This window comes from Pezoporus flaviventris, unplaced genomic scaffold, assembly GCF_033815535.1.
Source record: "Pezoporus flaviventris isolate CSIRO_AGI_PZ_B2104156 unplaced genomic scaffold, CSIRO_AGI_Pfla_v1 ptg000016l, whole genome shotgun sequence".
Lineage (NCBI taxonomy): Eukaryota > Metazoa > Chordata > Aves > Psittaciformes > Psittacidae > Pezoporus > Pezoporus flaviventris.
The window spans coordinates 11,124,206-11,151,284 of NW_026892564.1; the positions used below are offsets into that span (position 1 = coordinate 11,124,206).

At 37.5% G+C, this 27,079-nt stretch overlaps 1 protein-coding gene across 2 annotated transcripts in view; it reads right to left on the reverse strand.

The window, feature by feature from the left end:
* The window catches only part of TRHDE (thyrotropin releasing hormone degrading enzyme), a 685,146-nt gene that overhangs the window by 466,406 nt on the left and 191,661 nt on the right, over positions 1 to 27,079 (reverse strand). Inside the window, exons 15-19 of one of the 2 annotated variants that reach the window (XR_009743632.1) lie at positions 26,842 to 26,949; positions 13,403 to 13,570; positions 12,707 to 12,847; positions 7,792 to 7,873; positions 4,620 to 5,923 (exon numbers count right to left, since the gene is read on the reverse strand). Coding sequence is in view for 1 of the 2 variants with exons in the window: in XM_061454791.1 (XP_061310775.1) it covers positions 5,780 to 5,923; positions 7,792 to 7,873; positions 12,707 to 12,847; positions 13,403 to 13,570; positions 26,842 to 26,949 (643 nt within the window). In the remaining variant the exon portion in view is untranslated. Of the gene's footprint in view, positions 1 to 4,387; positions 5,924 to 7,791; positions 7,874 to 12,706; positions 12,848 to 13,402; positions 13,571 to 26,841; positions 26,950 to 27,079 lie in introns of those variants that run through there. The other variant, XM_061454791.1, reaches the window with a different exon arrangement.

A 27,079-nucleotide genomic window follows, 5' to 3' on the forward strand; every position in this document is an offset into this window, starting at 1 on the left:
ACAGAAATGAATATATTAAGTGGACCAAAATGTATGGCAGAGAACTGAGACTGCATCTTGGCTCTTGGCCTTATCTGCTTTACCAAGGCTATCCTTGATCAGGCAAACCCAAGTGATGCTATCCAGGAAACATTGGTACACTGTGGCTAAAGCCTCCTGGCTTGCAACTGCCTGATGCAACACAGTCCTCTTTGCTCACTTCTATGTTCTCTACTAACACCACTTTTACATCCTTAGGAAATGGTGCATGTAAAATAAGCAAGGCAATTAGAAATACTGTTTGGCAACGTCACACTTAATTCACTAGTTACAAATCAGCCAAATAGTCACTTTTTCTGAGAAAGGACATTTGGTCTGACTCACACCACTTGCTTATGTTGGTCATCCTCCTTGACACAGCTCAATGGAACCAGTTCCATACATCTTTTACAGAATCTGACTTCAATTGTATTAACATGTTGGGATACTCTGGGGGCAATCTACTCTCCACTGTCAGCACGGACACAACGTGGAACAAAGTTTAACCAGATTCTTCAAAATATATGTGATTTTAAAATTCTGCTCCAACTAGGGCACGTAGCTTTACTTTGGTGAAAAATCTTCACACACAGCAATCCCTTTCTCCCTTTCCCTCTCATTAAAAACTAAATTATTCATGTCAGCATGGACTTCCTGCCCATGGCAGGGGGTTGGAACTAGATGATTTAAGGCCCTTTCCAACCCTAACCATTCTATGATTGTATGATTTTTGCTCAAGTCAGAGCAGTTTCACTGGGTTTCAGTATTAGTTTTAAGACAGACAGAAGCTTCCAGTCATATGAGAAACACAGTGGCCAATTATTTTACAGTTTTATATACAAAGAGGGAACTGTCACTAGTGCCATACAGGTTTGCATGGGCATCTGATTTTTTTGATGGTATTAGTACAGTAACTACTGTTACTACTATTATTACCACAAACAATTTGCACTGACATCCTTCTAAACCATTTGTTAGGAAAATGTCCAAGAAATTCATGGCACATTTTCAATATTAACAAAAATATCCTAAAGGAAAAGATGGTCTGTGTTCTTATGCATACCTGAAAAACTAAATATTTGACTGTTTGAAATTACTTCTGAAGAAGGGACATTACACATGTCTCTTACAAATATTTTAGTCACCTTCTTCCCATTAGAGTGACCGGAGCTCAGGGATGTAGGTGTTTCTGAGCAACACACACTCACTAGCAGGACCTTTGTTTCCTGCTATCACAAGGCAATGACACTAATCTCTGAACCATAACCTATAACCAGCAAAGGGACCTTCTGTTCCTCCTATCTATCTGAGAGAAATATGGATGGAGCCTCTCTGCACTTCAGTGGCTCTCAACTGCCTTCCTGAACTGGGTGGGATAGTGACAGCAGTGGATGATCCAGCCAGCAGGTTTTGTATTGCCCATCCAAAACTGGGAAAACAGCCTCTATTCAGGCTGCTTAGAAGCAGGATGGTCCTTTTATTCCTTCTTGCTGATTCTGACACTGTGTCTATAAACCCTGCTTAAGACAGGCAGCCTAATACAGGGAATACTCCTGACAGGAGTGGTAAGTTGATTATATACACCAACAGTTTTCAAAGCCACATCCTTTTCCCTCAAACAGAAAGTTGCACATTTGACTCAAAGTTTGTTTTCATTTACATCATTCATGATCATATGGAAAACCAAAACCTTATTATGCAGGTATCTGAACAAAGGCACCCTCAACAGCAAATATTGGCTTCAATTTATTCTATCCATATAATGAGACTTACTGACATTTTATGGGAAAATTAGCTCTACGGAGGATTTTTCACATTAATATATATATATAATTTTCAACCACGGCAATCTTTTATTCTTTACTACTAAGGATTTAATTGCATGGTTCAGGATCTTTGTTGTGAAAGCACCCTTCTGCATCAGTGGAGATATTTCTTTTGACACTCTAAAGCTCAGTGAAATATCCACAACAGCCCAAGAGCTACATAAAATTCATCTTCAGTTTCCAGCATAGTATTGGAATTCTTGCTATATTAACTGAAAAGATCATCAAAGGTCACAAATTTGGATGCACCTGAGGACACATGAAGTTTTTTTCATCAAAATCAATGTCCAAATACTCCCAGTAATAGCAGAAGTGACATTTCATTTCAGAAAAATGTTTTTACATTGTTCTGCCCTAGTCACAATTAATACCTAACATCATTTTAATAGCTATTAGCAGTGGATACATGAATAATTCCACCAGCTACAAAGTAATAGACTGAGATTTTTGAAGTGGAAAATGTTATAAAACTACAATAGGTATTTTTGCAACAGGTATATTGTTATGCTGGCATAAAAACATAACTATTCGTATATTTTCCTGTATGATTTAGTAAGCTGTATCAATTAACTGCAATGGACCCTGAGTCATACAAAGGCTGATTGGAGACACAGATCTCATCAAATCTCTACAAAATGGCACACCAGGCCTGGGTGAGGTCACATTCGCACTGGATCCACATTTTGCATCATCTCTTCTCATTATAAAGGACAAAATTAAACCCCGGATTTGAAAATACTGACAAGTTTGGGTTATTTGCTTCCTAATCACAATCCAAGTTACAAAAATGGGGTCCATTTTTATATAAGGATAAAGGAAGAAAAAGACTGGTAAAGGAGAAAGAAAATCAATAAAATAAATAGATTTTTCTAAGCAGACTGTATTAGAGTTTTCCATGAGGTATCAACTATTCTTTAACACACAGCTGTGTGGAACTTCTTATTAAAAATAGCTTCTAAAGACATATAAATAAATGGAGGGGTTGCAGGGGAGGAGTTGAATATTGTAAAAAACAGCTATAATTTTGTTGGATTTAATCCATTTAAATTTAATCCTGATTCACTGTGAAACAGCAAAACACAAAATATAAAAAAATAAAAGACTAGGAAATTATAATGGAAAGGCCAGCGTAACCTTCACTGTAGCAGTAATAGTGTTCTAAATAATTCTGAAACATTATTAGAACAATTATAAGCAGTACATCAATAGGTATGTATAATAGATACATTTAGGGCTTGATATCTGTGGTAGACCAGTTGCTCAAGGCCACTAAAACATTAATTTACATCCAACACCAGCTAAATGTGCAAGAACTTCAATTCAAATGAGCAACAGTGGAATCTTCTGTGCTCTGTGCAGAATATATAGGCTGAAATAAACTTTTGACTTTGGAACATACTGTTAGCCTGCCCTTTATCAATGGAAAGACCAGAAACTTTTATGCACATCCTGGAGGTACGTGGTTTAATCTGTGGTGCTAAAAAAGAAAAGTCATCAAAGACAATCTTGAATAAAATTGCGAAGTGACAGATCATTACGCACACTCTTCTCTGAAATCCTCAAAGCAATTCACATTTGAGGGCTTGGTTTTCTGCACACTCTTTGGATATCACAATTTTGGCCTTCGTTACGGGGTAAAGGTTATATTAAATAATATTTGGCTTACTTTTTTATTATATCAAATCTGCATGTGATATTGTCCAGTAGAAATTAAAAATGTGACGCTACATACTGGCATTGAGGTTGAGTTTGGTCAACCACATAAAATAATACTTTGCACTTTTAAATGTATCTCATTAGAGGATATTCAAGTGCTTTGCTAACATTAGTCAAGCCTCACAACACCCCTGTGAGGTAGGTAAAATACATAGGAGGAGAAGGATTTCACTTGACTTGGACATAATGTCTCTGGGCATTAGGTTCACTAGCGTTGCAACATAGCACAAAGGTTTAGGGTTTACTATAAGGCAAAGAATTAACAGTACAAGAGCACAGGATTCCCTCTTCTTTTGGTTACATGTGGTCAAGCTAACATGCAGTGCTACATAGCACCAAACATTGGAGCACATGGCCACACAAGGATTTCATGCACTCAATCCACAAATAGTACCCTCTGCTTGGTAAAAGACACAAAATGACAGGCTGAAGATAGGTACAACTTAGGTATGGGATGTGTTTACCAGTTCTTGAAGAGCAGGATGCCATGGGAATGATAGCCCAGAAAACAATACTGTCTGCACACAACTCTGATAATATCTGAAGATGCTTGGATTTGGTTCCTTTTGCACTAATGTTTGAATTCACAATTTACTGGGAACAAGAAACTGCAAGTGTAAATCATATTGGTAAATTCTATAACTTGTGAAGGAAACAACCAGATAAAATGGCTTCCCTCTACTCCAGCTGGCCATGCTTCCAATGTACAGGGCCATGGTGTGGTCACATGGGGTGGGGTGGGATAAAGAAACATTATTATACATCTACATTCACCCTCTGAAGCTGCTGCAGTCTGACTCCTGACTGTGGACAGTGTAGACGAGAGAGGATTTGTTGCCCATCAGTTTTATCCTCAACACTTAGCACCAATGGTGCAGGTAGTTGTACTACCTGTGTAGTACACAGATGATCACTGTGTCACTGATCTTTCAGATTAAGGATTGAGAAAAAGGAAACAAACATCATTAATCTACAGCAGTCTATGTAAAACACAAGAAAACAGAAAGAAAACAGTGTTTGTGGTATTAGCCCATATGAATAAACACCTCCTACATGTACACACACACTTTCTTTCTCCATATTCCACTTTTCTAAATTAGCATGAATGCCACATCCCATATTTTCAAAAGTATTGCCCACATAGAGAATCTTACCTATCATAATAAATCGATACAGAGGCTGGTCTACCACATGCAAGACAACCTTGAGTAATGTCTTTGCATGCAAGATATTTTCCCTTTTTGTTAATTTCCATGTGAATCTTAAGTTTATCTATAATACTTGTGCACAGTCACCTGCATAACTTAGTACTGGACAGGTTGGGTGACCCATTGTAAATATCACTGCCTTCTAAAATAGTTGAGAAGAGGTGGTTCATGTATTCTGTGAAATCAATCTGAAGTTACCCTCCGACACTGCATACGTTCACAGCTAGAACTACACTGTTCCACTGATCAGCAGTGAATAAATGCATATAATTGTAATGTATGGATGATGTCCTTCTTGTTTTCTCTCTCCCCCTGCCTCCATGCCCTTTTATCTTTCTCCTCTCTGTATATATTCTCCTTATTTAAATATGGGTATATGAAGACTGCAGATACAATTGGTGGCATCTTTGTAACTATTAAGAGACAAACTGAGTGGTAGACTAATTGGCAGCTAGCTGAAAAGTTGACTTTACATCTCATACTGCCCCAAGTTGGAAGCCTTCTACATTTCCTTTTTCTTGTTTTCCTTTTGTTCACTGGTTTTCATTTTGTTCACTGCAACACTGATTGTCATAGACAGTCTTTGTGCTTTGTATAATGCCCATCTTTGATGTAACTGGAACTCACATACAAAATGTGGCTGTTTTACATAGGCATGCTAGAATACAGGCAGGGACGGTACAAGCATGCACAAAATAGTCATTGAAGGGGTTTTTGTTTGTTTTTCTTCAACATTTACATGCACCACTTAATATCATGTTTGGTTTTGTACACTGAGGACTGGATTTCACAAGCATTCATGATCTCCTCTTCTGAAAAGCTTCTTGACAATTTCACAAAAGCCCAGTGTAAAAAAAAAACAAACAAAAACAAATCCCACAATTAGAAAACAAAGGAAAAAAAAACCTTATTCCTGCAATCTGATCTTGTCTTCATGATTTTAATGTTGAACACTTCTAAAATGTTTCCTCTTGCAGAGCTTCTTGTTAAATGCTTGGCTGGAAAGACAGATTAATGCGTCAAGGATTTTCTTAGCCACTGGAATAGTTCTTCTTTGTAAAGCTTTTTCCACCGCACATTGGCTTCCACTGTTTCCACGGCACGAGAGAAAGAGACAGCAGCTCCTCCTTCGTAACTCTTTATGAAGTTCTTTAGCTGGAAATACAAGTTAACAGGTTAAATTTGCAGAAACTAAAGAAAGTAAATATTTCCACTGCACACAAACAAGTCAGGCATTTAGGACAAAGCTCCACCGTCACTGTTGAAGTAAATGCAGTACCATGTAGAAAGACTTAATAGGAAATATAATAAGGCAGCAGACTGTCAATTAGATGTGATGCAATTGCTTCACATCCACTGGAAGATATTGACATGCCAGTGAAGATCACATTAATATCATTCCCTCCTTCTCTCCTGCAGCCCAGCTGCTCCAGACTTTTATTTCTACATAAGAAACCAAACTGGGAGCGCTGGAAATGTTTCTAATTCAAGTTTCTATGCAAGTTTCTTTAACAGAAGGCATCCCTGATGCCCTTTGGTTTTATTAAGCTTCACAACAAATTTATTTCGATTTGAAGAACCCTTTTGATGATATAATACAGCTCAGTTGTTTAGAAAAGGAATGGATGGTTACAGTGTGCGGAGAATGGCAAAATAGCAAGTGGGCACTCATTTGATGATCTTTGAATGCCTGAAACAGATTCCTTCCCTTATGAGAAAACTTTGATCTTTTTTCAGCAGACTGAAAAGGCTCCTGCTCTGTTCTTGTGTATCTGCAAATTATAGCACTATCACCTGGATTATTACCACTAATAGCACTGGTGTGCTTTGAATTACTGTTCTTTTAAAGTGAGAATTGCAAGGTTTATCTGCACAGTAGGTTCTGGTTATGTTGACTTGTATAAAATTAGGGGGGGTTAGAAACACTTATTTGTAACTAGTTAACTTTTATTTCCTGGTGACACCAAATTCAACTTGTTTATTTAAATCTAACTTCCAACAACATCTCTTTGTGCATGGACTCAAAACTGATAAAGCTAATCCTTCCACTGTCTCATTCCCATCACCATTAAAAGCATGGGAGGGACCTGGAGGTTCGAATTTACTTGATCTCTGTACTTTTTATCCTGAAATTTTTATGTCAGTTTCTTTTAGGTAAAGTATAAACAGGCAGCCTACCAATACTATCATGGAGGTGGAAACAAAGAGTACAGAAGGCTTCCTGGTACAGGGGAGATACTCAGATCTGGCCAACACTGTCCTTCCCACCTGCATAGCTTTGAGGAAACTAGCTGTGGCTCATCCTTAAGTTTCTGAGGCCACTAGACTTGAGTGCAGGCAAAGGGTTGGACAAAAAATATAGTGCAATCAGATTTCTGTTAATGGTGATTATGCTGCATAAGAATAATTTGATCCATTTGAGGTAACATCGAGCAGCTGCTAAGCGGAGTGTAACACAACCACACAACTACCTCAGTCAAGGCAGGTGTTAGGCTAAAATGAGAAACCTTTGCAATCTAAATAAGAAGTACTTAGCATTTATAACAAATTATTTTGGTGTCATTTGCACAGAATATTGGCTTAACAGTTTTTCTCATATGGAATTATTGCAGACATAAGAAAAACAGAATAGGCGCTGGCAGTTTCTGCTTTCAACACTGGCGTTTTCTAGGACAGTCCTCTGCAGCTGTCCCAGTTCAGCAGTAGCAGTCATTTTTCATTAGCGTAAGATAATCTGAATAGGAAGATCTCATTTTTAGTTTCTCAACCAATAGTCAAGAGGAAAAACTCAAACCTACATATCCAGCCATGCACAGAGAAGTGCCTGCACCTCCTGACACCACCTACACACTCAGATGCCTTTTCAATATGCTCCTCATCCTCATGCTGCCCAGCCGTAGCACGGGTCTGCAACTCCAGCTGAGCAACCAGAGTTTCCAGACAACCGAGACATTATAGCTCCTGCTCTGGTTCAAGCTTACAACAAATACAGCCTCATGTGCTGAAAGCAATTTAAAAATTACCTCTCTTAGTTCTTCTTCAGTATTGAGGAATTCTGTGACCCCACTGATAAGCTTTGAATTCATAAATAATGCTTCTCCATACCTGTAAGGGCAAAAAGAAGATGCACAGAGTTAGTGCAAGTGCCCTGCCACCTGAAAATTAGAAAATTGTCTTCTGTAAGCAAGGGAGAAGATATGGGACTGATTCTGGGGATGCCAGGGAATACTACTGGAATTAGTCACTGGTATTACAGTGTTTCATGCTAAAAACCTGGACTGAGACTAGGCTGAGCTATTTGTACTTAACTTTTACTCAGATGCTACTAAGCAGAATTGGCTTAACCACAGTCACAAATGACAGCTTCAGAGGAGAGGACCAAACCACACCATCACCTCATGCTTAATGAAAAAGCTTTCCATGTAATGATGCTCAGGAGCTCAAAATGCAGCAGCCAAAGAGGGAGCAGAGCAGCAACTGTGGAGAATTATTTTGAGAAGCCTTTCTAGAAGTACCATTAAAACAGACTTTTTGAAGTGCTGCAGCCTTCTCCGCACTTTGTATTTATTCACCTCATCTACATTATAAATATCATCTCGGTAAGTGAACTGGATCAAATTTTCTTTTTCCAGTACCTGATAATTAAAATAAATAATACTGATAGAGAACAAAACTGCTAAAACAATCCCCTGCACCATGGTGTAGCATCTTCAAAGAACCAACATGGAATTAAAATTTGAAAGCTTGGTCAAGGAATATTTAAAGTGTAGGATATTCTGCAACAATCAGAAAACTGCAGGTAGTTGCTCTGAAACTGGCCATTTAAATCCTGATGTTCCACTCACTTTTCTACAGGTTTTTTCCAATCCCTTCAGATGAAGCATCTACATTACTTGTAAGATTAACAGGACTTCTGAATTTTTACATTTCATGTTGGAATAGTTTGGGGTTTTTTTTTGTTTGGTTGGTTTTGTTTTCCAAAGTCAATATAATTCCATTGGAAACTGAAAGCAAGTCTTTCATTCAAATTAGATATCATTCAGCATAGCAAAAGACACTTGACAAATAGTTATTCTTATCTATGTAGCTGTACATACATCCAAACAATATCTAGCTAATCTGAACATGACTGGTTTTAAGATAGGGAATTCAGCTCACCTGTCAGACATGTGCAAGTGATACCAATAGACTTCACTGCAATTAAGTTTTTATTGGGGAACAATTCACTTCATAACCTACTTTTACAAAAAGATTTAGAGGCGGAATTCAAAATTCAAAGTGAAATGAACTAGCACCGTCACAGGTTTTGTACTGCTTCTATTAATCATAAATTAATTACCCTTAAATGCTTAGGTACTGTAAGCCACAGTCCTTTCAAAAGGGAGAAGGAAAGAGAAAGGGAGAGGGATAGCCCCAGGGAGGGGAACAGAAAGAGGGAGAGTTAAGAGAACTGTGTTTTCTTTGAGAAGATTCTGTTTTAGGGAAAATGTACACTGTGTTGGTTGCTACCTTGAGCTTGTGTGAGGGGAAACAGTTACAGGTATTACAATCTTACTTCCTGACAACTAATAACTAAATTATTCATGGCTATTTTAGCAAGTGCATCTCTTTTTCCAAAAATTCAGTCATACTGACATATACAGACATTGAGAGGCAAACACTTCCTATGGGAAGTATGGATTGAACGTACCATTGAAGGATGGTCCTTTAAGCATGACTAGACTTTCTAACAAAGCCCTTTATTATTACAGTCTCAGCTTAGCCTCACAATTGACTGCTTGGAAAACTGGAAGCTCCTCTTGATGAAGACTTTTGACAATGTTACCAATCCACTTTACAGAAGTGACCTCAGAAAAACAGCTGCAGGGATTTTACTTTCAGTCTCTAGTAGTCACAGTGCAAATAAGAAGTAGCAGAATTCCTTCCACTGAAAATGATACCTTAATGAATACTGATGCTGATTACTACCCACTACATGTGCTTGGTAAAAAGCCAGCCACTAACAGCAATTTCTAAACAAGCTTTAATGAAAAAATTCTAGAAAAGCCGCCTTCAAAGCTACTATTTTGCAGGTGTGAAACATAAGAATAAATAGAAAAACTATCTGGTCTTGCAAGTATCAGTCTTCCCATTGTTTACATGGAAGAAAACAGACCTGCTGAACCAGGACCTTACGTGCCTGAGCTCCTTGGAAACATCCTGGAGTCACAGGCTCTCCACTTGTTCCTTTACTTCTGGGAATCTGAACCTCCAACACCTCATGTTCATACAGGGTTTGCACTTCTTCTAACTCAATGTGAGAGGCAGCATAGCCCATTTACTTTGGGCAGATGTAAATGGCTTCACAAATATTGTCAGATTCCCAAATGCTGACAAATGATTAAGCATTTGAGAATAAAGGGATAACAACATCTTGTTGTAATTGTAACTCTTTTACGTCGTGTTTTAAAGACAGAAGAAATAGTGTTATAATTTAATCACCCTCAGCTATTTCACATTACTACCTCAAACTTCAACATCTTTTATAATAAATTCAACAGAAAATACCATTGAGATATCACATTATTAAATTAATGTTTTGTGTAAAATACATTAATTTAAAACAAAACTAAATAATAAATTATAGAAGAAAGATGCCTTAGGACAGATTATACTTGAAAGAGGGTAGATTTAGAGTGAACATTAGGAAGAAATTCTTTACAGTGAGGGTGGTGAGCACTGGCACAGGTTGCCCAAAGAAGTTATGGCTGCCGCATCCCTGGCAGTGTTCAAGGCCAGGTTGGACAGGGCTTGGAGCAACCTGGTCTAATGGAAGGTGTCCCTGCCCACGGCAGGGGCATTGGAACTAGGTGATCTTTAAGGTCCCTTCCAACCAAAACCATTCTGTGATATGATATGATTCCATGATAAAAATGTAGTAGCAAGCTTAAATTAGAAGCCTAATTTTGCATTCTATCATGTCACTCTTTCACTGAACATTAAGCAGCAAGGTGTTAGACTAATTTCACCCTCTCAAAGTCTCAAAAAGTTTTCATATATAATTACAAAACAAAGTTATTTTCAAAATATATCACATATGTACAATGTGCATAAACTGTTTCATTCCACTGAATTGAATTTTTTGGTGATTGATATAAACTCAACAGGATGTCCCTTTCAGAAAAATGCAAATGCTACAGTCCTTTTTGTGGTTATGAATTTTGCTTGGAGATCAAACTGAGTGTAGGTAACATGAAGTCAGGGTTGAACAAAAAGACAGGCTCTCTGTTATTTTCCCAATAATAGGTTTTTGATGAGGCTTTTCTGATTGTTAGGAACTCAGATAACACAGTGATGCATTCCAAACAAGTGAGATAAATTAAATTAAAATTTTAGGTGAAGTTAAGCTATTTAAAATTAAATCACAAAAAAAAATGACATGTGGCATAGTTTTCTAAATCTTGTCCATTTGTCTACACTACTTAATCTTGACCACATCTAAAATCACAGGTGTTGGCTAGGTTGTCAGATGAATGTACTTGCTAAGAAAAGACATGTGTTTGTAGATTTTGACAGATTTATGCCTAAGCTCAGCATAAATCCTTGGAGGAACCTGAAAAATTATTTTCTATTCAGTGCATAACTAACTGCACTGGGTTGCATAATAGCAATGGGTCTGCCATCCACTTTCTGTGTGAAAGTCTAGTGCCTGGAATAATCATATGAGGAGAAGATTCTTAATTTTTAAACTTTCCAGCACTCTTAAAGCTTTTTGGAAATTGATTCAATAGTATACTCCTACAATATAAACTTCCAAAACCAATTCCAGCTCAAACCTATTTTGCCAGCTGAACTTCTAAAATCCCACTATATAATAAAGTATTATCCAAAAGAGCATGAACGACTTATTGCATCTTTAGGCAAGTTGCACAGTCTCTGAGTTACCTTGACTACTCTTCAGATGCTGTGAAACCTATAGTAAGTTTGTACCTATACATCCGTCACTAGAATTTGGCCACTTATGTACAGCATCTTAAATATACAATTTTAAATATTCTGTGATACACTAGATGTCTCCTCAGAAGCACATAATTAAACAAATATCCAATACTTTTTCTGCCAACACCATGGGAGTTGCCTGGCATAGGTTTCTGGCGTTCTTGGACACCTGCCTTTAAGAATTTGAACCTCATCCAAGTTGTGGTCCCTTCTAATCTGTCAGTATCAGATGAGGTGCTGTGAAATCTTTCAGACCCTCAGTCCCTAAAGAACTAAAGAAGGGACCACGACAGTCATTCACTGAATTAATATCAAAATCTTCACCAAAAGGATTTTAAAATGTTGACTTGCACTTCTGAGTAGGGAGCATGTCGCACTTGTTCAAAGAGAAAGGGAAGCAGTTATAAGGAACAACCATGTCTCCTTCCTGCTCATCTATTTTAATTCAAATTGTTGCTCCTCTGTTACTTGAAACTCTCCTGAAACACAGAGTGGAAGGGAAGGGGATGATACTATATTAGCATCCTTTTGAAAACTGACATGTTTCAAAAAGTATTTGGCCTTTTTTTCCCACAGTTGAAATAATGCACTTGCAAAGATTTTTTTCCTATCAAACTCAAAATCAGCAAAATTCCTCTGGGATCTGCTGCTTTTCTTCCATAAAAGTATAACTGCAGCACTTGATATATAGATAGAATTCATTATTGTAAGTGCAGACAAAATACAGTAATAGATATATATACAGATTTGCTAAGAGATATCTATATGGATGTGTTCAACAATCCATTAATAAATGTATTTATGACCCATATGTATGTATTTCATATTTAGATACATCTCTATGGATTAAAAGACAATGGACTAGACTCAGGGACTTACAGGAACACATACATATAAAATACTTACATGAATGACATCAAAATAAGAAAATTCAAATAAATTTAGACTTTTTATCTTTACCTTGCATTTAATATTTTCCATTTTTCTCTGAAAAACTTCCAAGCAAGATCCCTTCCATGTGGATTTCGAGCTACGTGGATTATTACATCAATTGCATCCTGATCCAGGACAACTTCTGAGTTGAGAGACAAATTCAAAAGCCTAGTGGGAGAAACAAGGGAAAAAAACCCTGTTTAATTTCACCAACACATAGTCTAAAACCAGTCTATCAGAAAACTCTCAAAAAAAAAACCACAAAATCATTACTAAATGCCTTCTTTAAGTACCCAAGTGAGCTCAGTGGTTTATTTCTATGATTTCAAAGACCGGACACATTTGCAAATCAGAAAAATATTGATGTAAAAGGATTTCAGAAAAAGCTGAGTGGAATTTTATATGTGTATTTTTATGAAACTGGTAAGATCAGACTGGTCAAAACATTCAAATAAAGGATATGCTAACCAAAAAAACAAAACAAAACAGCAATTATAATAGGATTTCAAGTATTTTCAATGAATATAGGAATATCTGGAAGCAAAAAGACATAATATGTGTCAATTTTCATATGTATTAATGCACAAACATAAGGCAGTTTAAACGGACAATAACCCTGTGCTTGAAAAGTAAAGTTCTTTCATTTAGACCAAAGCTCAAGTGATGATCCACAAATGTTGACATGATTATTAGCAATAGGTGAAATATATATAACATTTGTACCTATTGAGCAAGTTCCTGTCATCGCTGCATGTTAAGGCTTCTAATAATATTTTCTTCTCAGACACTGCTGTAGTAGAATGAAATTTCATCCAGATGAACTCCCATACATCTTCATCCATCAGTGAAACTCCTGTACAGTAGACAATGTCTCTCACATTGAGTGGGATTCTAAAAAAAAACAACAACAAAACTAGTAACAGCATTGTGGTAATAAACATCTTCTAGATATTAAAAACATAGACTCTTAAAACGTTTTGGGTTGAAAAGGATCATAAGACCGTCTATTTCTGACCCTTCCAACACCTCCCAGTAGATCAGGTTGCCCAAGGCTCCATCCAAACTGACCTTGAACAATTCCAGGAATAAGGAGACACAATTTTCTGGGCAACCTGTTCCAGTGCCTCACCACCACAGTAAAGAATTTATCCCTTAAATCTCCCCTTAAAATCTCTCTCCCTAAATCTCTCCTCTATCTAAGGAGGATCACTACATTCATGAAACGCCAATGTTAGAGTGCAACAGTAATCTTCTTCTCTTTTGAAAATTACATTTACATCTCTGCTGTCACCAGAATCTCCCAGCTCATCCTAATGGACTTTCTAATGGGTAACACATGCTTGCCATTCTTTTTATAACACTGTCACATTGTCAAGAGACTATAAATTATAGTCATCTGGTTCATCAGCACATAACGTGCCACATAACCTGCAGGACAGGTAACATAAGCTCTCCAAATTAGCACGGGATCTTATCACTTTGTTCCTGGGCTCTAAGCCAAATCTCTTCTTCTTGTCCCTAGTACTGTTTTTAGAACAGGAGCTGACCAGATAGAAACTCCTCCTTGCTTGTGCTGCAGAGTGTTCCATCTCCATATAGTAAAATACAAGTAAGGAAGGATGTGATGAGAAAATGCTACTTTAAAATGGTGTTTTCAAGAGTGAAGAAAATAGGAGGAGCTGTTAATTTTTTCAGCACTTTAATACCAGTACAAAACCAGCTATGTCATAGGATGGTTGTGAACTGTGATTATTGGTTAAGCAATATAAACTCAGACTACAGTTAAATGAAAGCTTCTTGAAACCGAATTCAGATCTAGTATAAGATGTGCATATGTACCATTTTCTTCTAAAATCAATGTGAGAACATGCCCATTCTAAGCAATGCTAAGCAATCAGCATTGCTACAACTATGACCACACAGCTCAAGCAATCCCTACATGTCACCGACACACAGGTATGATCTCCAAACTAAGCACAGCTCCTCCCTCTTGATGCTTCCGCTTACCTTCTTAGTTTTTTTCCTCTCAGTGTTTAGATGACCTAAAATGCTTGGCACTGCAAAAATTAGTAATTCTCAGATTTACTCAGGATCAAAGTGTTTTGGCTTATGAATGGTCTGTGCAACTGCTTCTGTGGTCCCTATAGGACTGCTATGCCAAGAGCAAGGAAACCACAAAATCTGTAGAGCTGACCAGATCCATCAAAAGAAACAGTGTTAAAACATACACTGGCACTGAAGAAAAGCAGTTATCACTTTCACCAGCCTTTCCATACTACTGAGATTTGATTCCCAAAAACTGAGTTAACATTAGTAAAATGTGAGTTTGGGTGACATTTACAGAATTATTCATGTGTGCTAGGTGCTGAATTTCCATTTCACTGTAATGGAATTTGTACTTCTTACTTGAAAGCTTACCATTAAGCTCCTGTTGCAATATTTCAAACATTAATGAATATCAACAGTTTACTTTTCCTCCATTTAACCTTTCTTTCAAAAAGTGCATGCAAAGGAAACTGCATATAATTGAGTCTGTTACAGAAAATTAAGACTACATATTTAAACACAAGAAATCAAGACATACTAAAATTAATGGAGCAGATATTTAGCTGCTGCCTTTGTGTTAGCTTACATTAACTCAGAATGAGGCTTAAAGTTTTTTAAATAACTGCAACTCTCTCAAAACTTCAGTTATTAATTACAATTACATAAATATGCAGTGTATATACATTCTACTGCATAGAAGCTGAAAGTGATATTCATTATCATAGTGCCTTGATTTTGTGATACTTTGTCCTTAAAGCACAACTTCCTTACCAGTTTATGTTCTTTATTTGCTTTTAACTTGGGATATAATACACTGACAGCAGCCATAAGAACATATGCTAAATCAAAAGGACTAAGGGATGCTATCCTGACGGTCAGACCAAACAACCCGTTGCCCCAAATGTGTCTTATCATATGTACCATATCTGAATATGAAGGACAACTGAACTCAGTCAAGCCCTATTTCAATGAAGGAAGGACTTTGTATCTTGACACCTGAACACTAAATCAGTTTTTTACAAGCACACATAGTTCCTTCTGAGTTTTGCTGGCAGAAATATTATCTTTGGTTGTCCTGGGTTCAGCAGTAGCAGTCAATTTTTCTCCTTCATGGTAGCTGGTGCAGTGCTGTGTTTTGACTTCCAGCCTCGGAACAGTGTTGGTGATACCGATGTTTTCGGCTGTTGCTAAGTGATGTTTACCCTGACCAAGGACTTTGTGAGGCTCATGCTCTGCTAGGGAGGAGGGGAAGCCGGGAAAAAGCAGAGACGGGCACCTGACCCAGGCTAGCCAAAGAGGTATTCCATACCACAGCACGTCATGCCCGGGGTGGGGGGTAACTGGGAGTTACCCGGAAGGACATGGGGTCTTCTGGGTCGGACTCGTTTTTCGGCAGGTGGCATCTTATTCTCTTCCCTTGTTATTTTCCCTTATCATTGTTGTCGTTGGTGGTAGCGGTGGTGATTTGTGTTGTACATTGGTTGCTGGACTGTTCTTTTCTCAACCCGTGGGAGTTGCACTCGTTCGATCCTCCTCCCCATCCCTCTGGGAGCGGGGACGGGGAGAGCCCCGGGGGGGAGGCCTCGATTGCTTCCAGCCCAGCACCACTCACTGGGAGTGAGTGAACAAGCTGTCTGGCTAGGTTTAAACCACGACATTGGTTTACTGCAAGAATGGTGATCCAGCCAATAGATACTTTAGGGAACTATAAGTCACCTGGAAAAGGTAATTATGTTTTTTGGTCGATTGTCCCATTACTTCAGATGGAAGGACTGCCACTTTGTGTTTGGCTAGTAGAGTCAGCAGCAGAGGTACCTAGAAGAGGATGTCTAACCCCAGAAAGGTCATCATTCCTCACTTGTGAGGTTTACAGTCTTGGAAATTTACAGTAAAACATCTCAATTCAACAAGCTTTCCCAGCCCATTCTCACCTTTTTATGTTCTAAGTGCAAACGGTAGTGATTTTAGCAGTAGTGCAGTCACTAAGCACAGGATCATTTGAATGCTCTGGGAAGGAAGGAGGAGTTAAGACATATGATAGCACTGAGTCCATGCCCATAGGTAATAATATACTTGCAGTGTCAACAGATCTACTCAATGTCATTCAACCAATTGCTCCAGGGAAGGTCTCTATCTATCAGCTAAGTCATTAGGACAATGTGAAAAAAATCATCTACAAACTAAGACATCAAAACAACACTGATTTAAAAAGACTTATCTTCAGAAACTACAAAACTTACAGCTGTGAAAAGCTACAAATTACTCCTGTGAGAGGCCTATAATCAGGACTGTAAAGAGCAGGGTTCTTCTTGCGGAAATGAAAATTCTTTATGAAAATGCAAATATCTCAAAAGTAACTTCTTTTTTAACTACTGCCTCAACAGAGAGCTCTCTAATTGAATTTTCTCCATTTATGGGGATTTTTTTGCTTTCCCTTTTCTCCAATGATTATGGGCCAGTATTTCATTGTTATCTAAACATGTGAAATCTCCCCAGTCTACAGATTTTTTAATTTTATAGCTTCGTGGAAAATGTTTTTCTAAAACTGCAGTTCCAAGGCACTACATCAACATGTCAAATGTTTGTCCCCTGTATTAACTGAATCAAGTGGATAAAATTACCACTGTTTTAGTATGGCTTAGGTAATAAGCCATAACACCTAGTAACACTGCAGAACGTATCCCCTTGTTATATTAAGCTTCATCTGGGCTTTCAAGGCTGCTCTCATTTTTAAAGAGCTAATATGATTGATGGATACTTCAGAAGAATAAAAATAAAGATTAACTTTTGAAAGCATAACTTTAAATGGCTTTTATTTGAATACTGATCCAATTTATTTAACTTTATTTTTCTTGCTTAAGAGATATGACGGTAAGAATGAAATATGTAGCTAGCAGAGCTCATGTTTAAAAATTAAACACTTTGGGAAAAAGTTAAAAATTAAACAGTCAGAAAAAATTAATTAAAATCGTGCTGTGCCTTTACGGAGATTTTTTTTTTTCAAGAGTGAATAATAAAGCTCTACAATGAGCTAAGAATAATCTTCTAAGATATAATTAATTGCTACATACTTGCTCCTATTTAAAGTATGTTCTAACAATTGAAGATACAGTTATAAAATTGGACCATAATTATTTATCTTCTGGGCAAATTGTGTTCTAATTTTTTAAAACATGATTGCACACAGTTTAGACAGTTCTTTGATTAAGTGACAAATTTCAATACCATTCAGGCTACTATTTGACAAAGAAAATTAATCAGAAACATCTTTATTTTTGTAACTATTTAACATTTAACTTCAGCCTATTTCTTGATGAGTATATTTATAGTCTTGTTTAACAGGTTACAAGACTCAGATAAGTAGTAACAATGAAGTATTGGTACTTTGTTAGCAAATATGTAACAGATTCTGTTATAAGGAACAGCATCACACAAAGTTTATTTTCTTAAGACATCAGTCCCAAAGCTTATACCCCCATTTTCTTTTTCCAAATTCCAGAAACCATGCTGCTGGCACCAGTGTGCACACAGAGGAAAAGAGGATCTTCTGCCATAGCACCCAGTCTGAAGAGAAAAGGCAGAATTTCCCTTTGAAAATCAAGGCACAGAGCTATGATGGGCTTGACATACAGGTGCCTGTCACACACTGAGTTCAAGGGATGCTGATGGAGGATGTGGCTTTTCAGGGTGTCAGGCTATGCACAGGTGCCATGTCCTGGTCCTGTGCTTCTAAGCTTCAGGTATCGCATGCATCTGACAGAGGCAGGCAGAGAACACCTCAATCCTCAAGTGATGGCTACTGCTAATGCTCTGAGTCATATGCCTTGTTTTGCCCTTTCTGAACTGTTTTTGCAACAAAAATACAGTCCTTCCTGGTCAATTGTTTTAAAAAGTTGTGGAGAGATCATTCCTGAATGAGAAAATTGGAGATTAATTTATCTGATTTAAGGACTGCAGATTAATTGCTGCTAATCCATAATCACTAGATATAGGGTAATTTTATTGTGATTTTACACAGAAGTCAGCTACCTAAACCTGCTGCCCATAAAGCCCAGTTTCATCTTTCACAAGACAAAATCCTGCCTCTTTTCAGACATACTCCCCAGATGGTCTTTCAGAGCACTAACTCCTTGATTAACTCACGCACTCAACAGTGTTTTCTACCTTCTTAAACAGTTTTATTGACTTGAGTGCAAGATTCTACTCAAATGTTGTAACAACCTATTAATTAGTTAATTCACTTCAGCAACATTGGCTGGCATTCGCTGGCAAAGCTCCAGTAACATTTCAAAATGCATGAAAAGCGATGCCTGAATTTTTTCAGCAATTAAAACTTCTAGGGATCGATAACATAGAAGGGATCCATTTTATTGTTTTATATTTATCAGACATTCATGTGTGAAAAAAATTAGAATAACTCATTTTCTCATGTTTGCTGCTAATGATTTCCAAAAATAGCTGGTGGGCATCAAACCCATGTAAAAAGCTATTGCCTTTTCCAAGCAACTGAAAAAAAATTATTAACTTCTTGGCCACATTCCCGCAAATATTATGTCAGTGGTTAAACTTAAGTACATGTATAAGTGGTTTCAAGACTGTAGCACTACTGTGCACAGGTAAAACAAAGCAACAAGATTATGTATCTTGAGTCATTGGAGAAAGAAATAAAGGAGGAGGAAAAAGGAAAGAAAAAATGCTTTGTTTGGAAAAACATTTGATTTTCTATCACCTAAGCCAGACTTCATTGAAATGATCTCAATTAATGACTGGTAATTTGTTATTTACCACTCCCTCAGATCTATGGATAGTTTAGTTTCTGGATGTGTTACAGTATCCTTTACACTCCTGCAGCGCAATTTGTTTTTCTGGTGGTATTTCCATAGAGTAATTAAAGGTCCATCCAAGTAAGTATGCTGCCAATTTAGGCAGGTGGATGGACATGAATCCATTGTTTCTTGCAGAGGAAATACAAATTCTGCACAAACAAGTATGAAGATTTAGTACTCTCAAGATAGGCTTGCTGTTTATCACAGTCTTTGTCCAAATTATGTGATAAAATTCATCTTACTTCATTACTTGCACCTTTCTTAAGAGTGATAAAGAATTAACTAGTGTTTCTAACAGTCACAGCTATGTGACAAAGTCTTTGAAATGTCAATCGGAAGTCACTGGAAAAGCCTATATCCACAGTAATGCACTTAAAAAGAGTAAATGAGGTAACTGAGTACTGGAATGCAATAATCCAATATCCTGAACCCAAAGTGGCTTATCTGTAGTGCAAAACAGCACACAGATGTGTTCTGACTTGAAACCACAGACTGAACAGGAAAATTCACTGCATATTCCCTTTGAAGAGATCTCTGGTCCAACCTCAGCACCCCAAGACTTCTCAGAACAATCTGGATGATTAGAGACCAGAACATATTCAAAATATCTGGATTTGCATTAAGGATCATCTGGCAGTCTGTACTCCTCCTCATTTACAGACAGACAAATGAAAACTTCATTAACTCATGGGCCACAGGATGGATGCTGACTTCTGTCTAATTCAGTGCAGCAGGTTGAATCCCACTGCAAATATTATCTACTCATCTTAGCACTGTTTTCCTTGAAAAAAGAGAAATAACAGCAAAAAAAGAAACCCCATGTTTTCCTATCTGTTCTGTTAGAACATGTAGACTGAATGTAGACCCACAATTGTAAAAAAAAAAAAAAAAAAAAAAAGAAAAAAAATTAGAGAAGTATTGAACATTAGCTCTACTTATCAAATAGCATAGTGGGGATCAAAGGTTAGCAGATGTTATCAACCATAAGGTCAGCGTAACAACTGCAAGGACAAGAGACACCAAATTTGCAGACACCAGAATGCAACCCTCACTCTACACATTTGATGTACTAGAATATTGGATTTTTATTTTTTCAATTGATGATATCTGCAAGGCAGTATTCCAAATAAACAAAACTTATCAGAGTGCTTGTGAAAGAAGAATAACAGTAAAAATAGTAAAACTGCATCAAACTAAAAATCATCCCAAAGTGATATGAAACCCAGATCAATCAAATGCATTTACTGTGCGTTTCTCTTCTAAGTAGCAAGTAATGCGGCCAGAGGTAAGGGCCTCAAGCTGTTCCAAGGGAGGTTTAGATTGGATATTAGGAAAAATTTCTTCACCAAAGGATAGCTAGGCATCAGGAAAAGCTTCCCTGAGAAGTGGTGGCATCACCATCCCTGGAAGTGCTCAAAAACCATGTAGATGAGGCTCTCTAACTTAGTAAACGTAGTTAGAGGTTTAGTGGTGGACTTGGCAGTCCTGGGGTAATGGTTGGACTTGATGATCTTAAAGGTCTTTTCCAAATCAAGCTGATTCTATGATTCAAAGTTTTCAAGGGGTATTTAGGCAATTATTTAATTAGTTTCCATTTAAAAGCAACCAATAAATAGTAATGGCTACATTTCAGAAGAAGAAAAAAATAAGAGCAAGCTGAAGTGATTATGGGGCTTCCAAAGGATCCAGTTAACATCTTAAAGAAACATCAGCACATAAATGCATCTGATGCAATACTATCATCTCCCACTGCTCACTGCCGAAAAAGAATAGCATCACCACAACACTCCTTTTTCTGCTGAAGGCAAAATCAGCTGTCTCAGATCAAAGCAGTTCTTTCACATGTTCTCGTGTTCACACCATCCTCTCTAACTTTGCCTGAAGCAAGCATATATCCACAGTCCGCTTTGCCAGCACAAATGTGTACGTGGCAACCTGTAGCTGATGGATGGTAACAGTAGCTGGAAGAAAATTATGCCTGCACTCAGAGAGAGGTTTGCAAAGACATGCTTATGTTACCCATTGTCATGACGTCTCCTGTCAGGAGTTTCCAGATTGCAGCTCTCCACATATTCTTTCTCAGCCTCAGAAATACATGCTTACTCAGTGTATCCAAGGCAGAAAGTATGAAAATGCTAATCCTCTCAGAAACATGTTCTTCTTTCAGAATAGATATGCATTGAAGGTTAAAGGGGTTAACAAGGCTGATTCTCAAGCTCAGGCAGGCATTGTATGACAATTTTGTTAATTTTTTAGGCTGAACCACAATGCTGTTACATCTAAGAAGTGTGAATAATGTATTTCTTCACACATGAAAGAGCTTCACAGGGATGAGCTCAGTTAAATGAAGGTAGAAGCAAACATCTTAATTTTCAGCCAACAGTAGCTTCCCTTGTACAGCATTCCGCTGTTGACTGAATCCCAGTAACCTTACATTCTCAAACTACATGGGAAATTTCAACATGCTTATATGTTTTCTACTAGGTGTGCATTCTTCTGAACATCATCATGGAAGTTTCAAGGATTTCCATTGCTCCAATACAGGAATAGCATACATCTCAACAGAGTAAAAATGTTCGCATTCATATCAACTAAGAAGTCATAAGTGAATGCAGATTACCAAGCAAAACGTTCTGGAGCCATCAACCATTTTAAAAGAAGAAAATTACTTAAATTCAGTTATTAAAAAAAATGTAAAACATGCATTGAAGTCTAATCTCATGTTTTCAGCTGAAAGAAGCAATCACTTCCGTTTTAACAACTGAAAGGATTAAAATATGATGTCAATACCCAGACCAGTCCAACCAGATGTCTCCTTTATGGCCTCTTCTATGCGTGCTATGTTCGGTTTGCTCCTTGTAAAGCCAAACATCTAGAGTTATTTAGCTATAACTTTTCAGAATTATGTTGCCTGCTTTAGCATTATGTTTTGCCCCGCAAAAGAGGTAGCGAGCAGTACCACCTAAAGCCCTTCGCATGCAAAAAGTAATCATGATATTTTAGGCACTCAAGCCTCCCTCCCTGATATGAGTGCTCTCACCTTTAGGCTGGAGAACTGTATTATTTCTCCTGATAAGGAAGGAAATTCCAGTGGCTGAACTTCAACTAGAGGAGGAAAGTATGTTGCAGTGCCTTAATACTGTCCTGAACACCTCACAGATTAGTCATCAGGGTGGTATTCTACATATGGCAGATGCAGGGCTGAGGTACTAAACTGAAGTTCTACCACAGCCTCAGAATTACTGCTCAAAAGAAGGTTGAGGAACAGCTTCTCCGCCAGCTGTATTTGAAAAGAAAAGGAGCAGACCTTTTCCTGCTTTAGTGACACTTTTGAAAGGCATCTTTTGCAAGGATCCCTATGATCACCATTTACATATTCATTTGATATAGGTATCTTTCTGCCTGTAGTGCTAGACACTAAGAGGGCCCACTCTCGCTTCACACAGTCTCTTGGTAAGAGGCACTTCACTCATCATGGCAGTTACCACCAACTCATTAAGAAGTTCCCAAATCCCCTTGTGAGAAGTATAACTCCAAGCATTTGAGTCTGCCCTGTGAGCCAGGCATCTGAAAAATGAAGCACTGCAACACCAAAGTCACTTGAGAAATTAACACTTTCGAGCCTCTCAGATGACCAGCATTTCATGTGTGAAGGCTAACACTGCACATCACATGTATAGGTTTGTTTTTTTTTAATAATTCCATAAGAAAATCTGAAGTCCTACATTTTAAAATCTAATGGCTTTTTACAAATACTGCTGGAAACACAAAAAGGAACTCTGACTTTGTGCTATAAATGACCATTATTTTACTAGAACGGTGGCAAATTATTTTCACAGTAAAGAACATGTAATTACAAAGTACAAACAGTAACTGATTATTATGATTATTTCAATCCCCTACCGAGAAAAGTAGATGGTAATTAATTTCTGGACCTACCAGATTAAATATAATTACTAAAAAGCACAGCAACTGTAGGCATATGCTGGTAAAACAGTTAGATATCACTGTATTTGTTTATTACCCAACACTTTATCCATAATTAAATGCTACAAGTAAAACAGGAAGAACATTTCAAAATAACTTCTAAAAAGCCACAGATTAAAAATGTGGCTAAAAAGTTATGAATTTTAGCATTCCTACAGTATTATTACTTGCACATTCTCTCTAATGCTTATTCAAACTTTAACTGCAGTAACTGCCAGGGAATCAAAACCTTCTTTGCATGATTTAATATCTGTGCATTTATGTGATGTTCAATACCACATATTAATTTAATACTACCCTAAGTTTGTATTGATTAGAATCTTGGGACAGAAGCCTATTTCCATAGCCTCTACTGCTTTGAAGAAATTGTGTTCCTCTTATCATGCACTGCTTGTGAGTTAACTCATACGAAACACACCATCTTCCAGACTAAGGTTTTTGTGACAGGATGGGTGGAAAGGTTGAAAATTATCCTTTATTTTTACTCTTGTAGTCAAACTCAAATTATACTTGTATATAAAAAATATCTCTGGGCTTTCTGGAGCCCTGTTTTCTTGCTCTGCTATGGAAAACACCAAGACTAGGCTTTCTGCAAAGCATGAGACAATGTCTGTGTTCTGTTTCAGAAGAGGAAAAGACATCTATCTACAAGAACTTATAGAGCAGTTTTCAGCAGATACAACCTGATTCATTGCTGATAAGGAGTGGAACAGGCAAGGATATATATAGTTTCTGTACCTGTCACCAGCTTTCCTCACCAGTTGTCAGAGAAGTTTGGAAAAAGATGGGCAGCATGAGTTTCCCTTTCTTTTTAAAAAAGCAAGCTTTGAGGGATTCCTACAGATTCTGAGGTGGCTGCAGCAAATTCACAGATAGCTGTTAAAGGCATCAATCTGAGCAAAACACTTGACTGATGAGAAAGAATACAAAATGGCACTTGTTGGATGTGCTCTCTGCATGTATCTTGTACTTATCTGCTTGCCTTTTGCACTTAAAATAGCTATTGTCTCTGAAGTGCTAAAAGAGGCAGAAGCATGACTCAAACACCATGTTAATTGAATCCTGATTGCAGAGTCACCATAATTTTCCTGGTGGAAAAGCAGGTAAAACAGCCCCTGCTTTACTTTCAGGTTTTGGTCTGAGTTGGTTTAAACTGAGCAAAGGTGATACGAGGCACCTCTGATGCAGCAGGGATCTGAACGTTCTTGAGAGAATATTGACAAACCCCTACAAATGTTGTTACTGCAAAAAATAAGCTGATTTTATGCCTACCAAGCTGCTACTACTAGTAGCATTTGCAATATTGTTTGAATTTAAGTAGATAAAAAATGAGTCAGCTCATACGTTAGTTACATTCAGTTTGTCAGACTGCTCTGAGAATAGTAACTGGTAAATTCTGGGGTGGGCAGTTGAATAAATAATCTTAATAAATAAATAAAAACACATCTTCACCTTCTTTGTAAGTTGTACCCCTATTTATCGGCTGCCTGTCAATCTGTATTCTATAATTACATTATTTACTGCAGCTCGTTTTCAAAACTGTACAGTTCCTTTGGAGAAATGTACTGCTTTAACTTTGCACCTGTTCTCTTCTTCTGCCCTGCTGTGATGCTTTTATCATAATATTCGTCATATGCTGGCAACCACAATCTTGTGCTCCCAAGAATAGCCTCATAGAAAGGCTAAGATGAATCTTCAGATGGCTCCTTAAATTTATTCCTCTCTTGTTATTGTTAGTAAAGCAATAAGCTTTTTTTTTTTTTTTTCCCCCTGTGATGCTTCCTTCTTCAATCCTGTTTGCAAGGATGAAGACACAGAGTAGGAGAAAGCTTTGCAGGATGTCAGCTTTTTAACACTGAATAATCTACTGCTGTGCATGCTAATAGATGGTGCTAGGTTTGATTAACTAATTTTGCAAATGAATATCTAAGTAAATTACTTTTGCATATTGTTTCCAATGATTCTTTCTCTTTTATCTCCTCATTGAATAGTTTCATAGTGATTGTTGCTGATGATTATAAGAGTTCATATAAAACCCCAGGGTATATATTTCATAGTAAATACAACTGGTATCATCTTACGCAAGAAAACCCTCCTGCTCACACACATCTTTAAAGGTGCATATTCATAGTTTCAAGATAATTTTTTCAGAAGTTTCAAATTCATATCGAAATGCAACTTCCGTTCATGGCAAGTTCATGGCTGGTTTTAAAAGACACTCAGGTACTTATGTAACTGGGTATGCCTGTAAAGGATTTTCAAACATTCCAAAGACAGACAGACACACTTTAATTGCAAACAATTAAATCGGCCTAACATGTCTTCGAAAAATCCTACATGTTTTTAGAGCTATTACAAGATTTGGACTAAAATTGTAAGACTTTTTCTCTTCTCTTTCTCTTTGTTACATCAAAGTAAAATATTTTCCTTCAAACCACAGTATCATGTCATGTACTTATGCAAATACTTCTACACCCATATTCCACATATCAGAAAATCCATCATTCTTTCTCAAGAAGTCATAACCAATAGGGCTTAACCTACACCCTTATTGTCCATAGATCACTACTCACTTAAATATTTGTATTTTCAGTAATTTAACATTTCTTAGATGCTTGCCTTTAAAATATAAACTCTATATGCCATCCATGGCCCACGTCCCCTTGCCTCAGCTGAATAAACCTGGGTCTGAATAGACAAACTTAGGTATTTGCTGTCAAACCACTACACTGCTGCTAATGCTCAACATATCAGTTGTCATATTATCCTGTCTCTGAAAACTTACACTAGCTTTTCCATGTGTTCCTGAATCACGTTGATTTCCAAGTCTTCACCCTTAAGTACTTCGTATCATTTCCCTCAAATACATCGTTTTGTTTCTTTTCTTTCTTCTCAATTGTTCTTCCTCTAACTTCTCTCAGTTCCTTTATCACTTGTCCCCTTCTGCTCTTTTGCCCTGACACAGGCTCCATGGCTGTCTGCCAATATGCTGTTCATTCATTTTTTTTCTTTTAAACCCCTCCTTAAAACTCATCTTCTTGCCTTCTAGCATATAATCATCTGACAGCAATTTAAAAGGAGTGGGCAGAGGCTACATGGGTGCCCCACTCACATATGCAAATTCAAATAATTCATTCTGAAGCCCCACAGACATTTTTAAATAGCAGCCAGCGACCTCTGCTTCCTTCCATACCACTCTGCAGAACAGGGCACTGCAGATGGGAGCAGGCAGGAAAGGAAGCACGCCAGCTGTATTGCCTCTGAGTAGGAGAAACAGGACATACACATTTCAGTTCCACTTACCGGTTCCTATTGCTAGAAATCCAATCCGAGATTAAAGTTGCAGCCTGCTGGTGACAGTGTTTGTTACCGAAGCTACAGGCCAACATGATGACTTCTCGACGCAACTCTCTGTCCAAATTAAAGAAAGCCACAAGGCTGCATTAATGAATGTGTTTGTTTACAAAAAGCAATTTTTGTAACAGTGGCAGCAACTGATAGTAGGGCAACATATCAGAGATAATCCAACTACACAAATTTT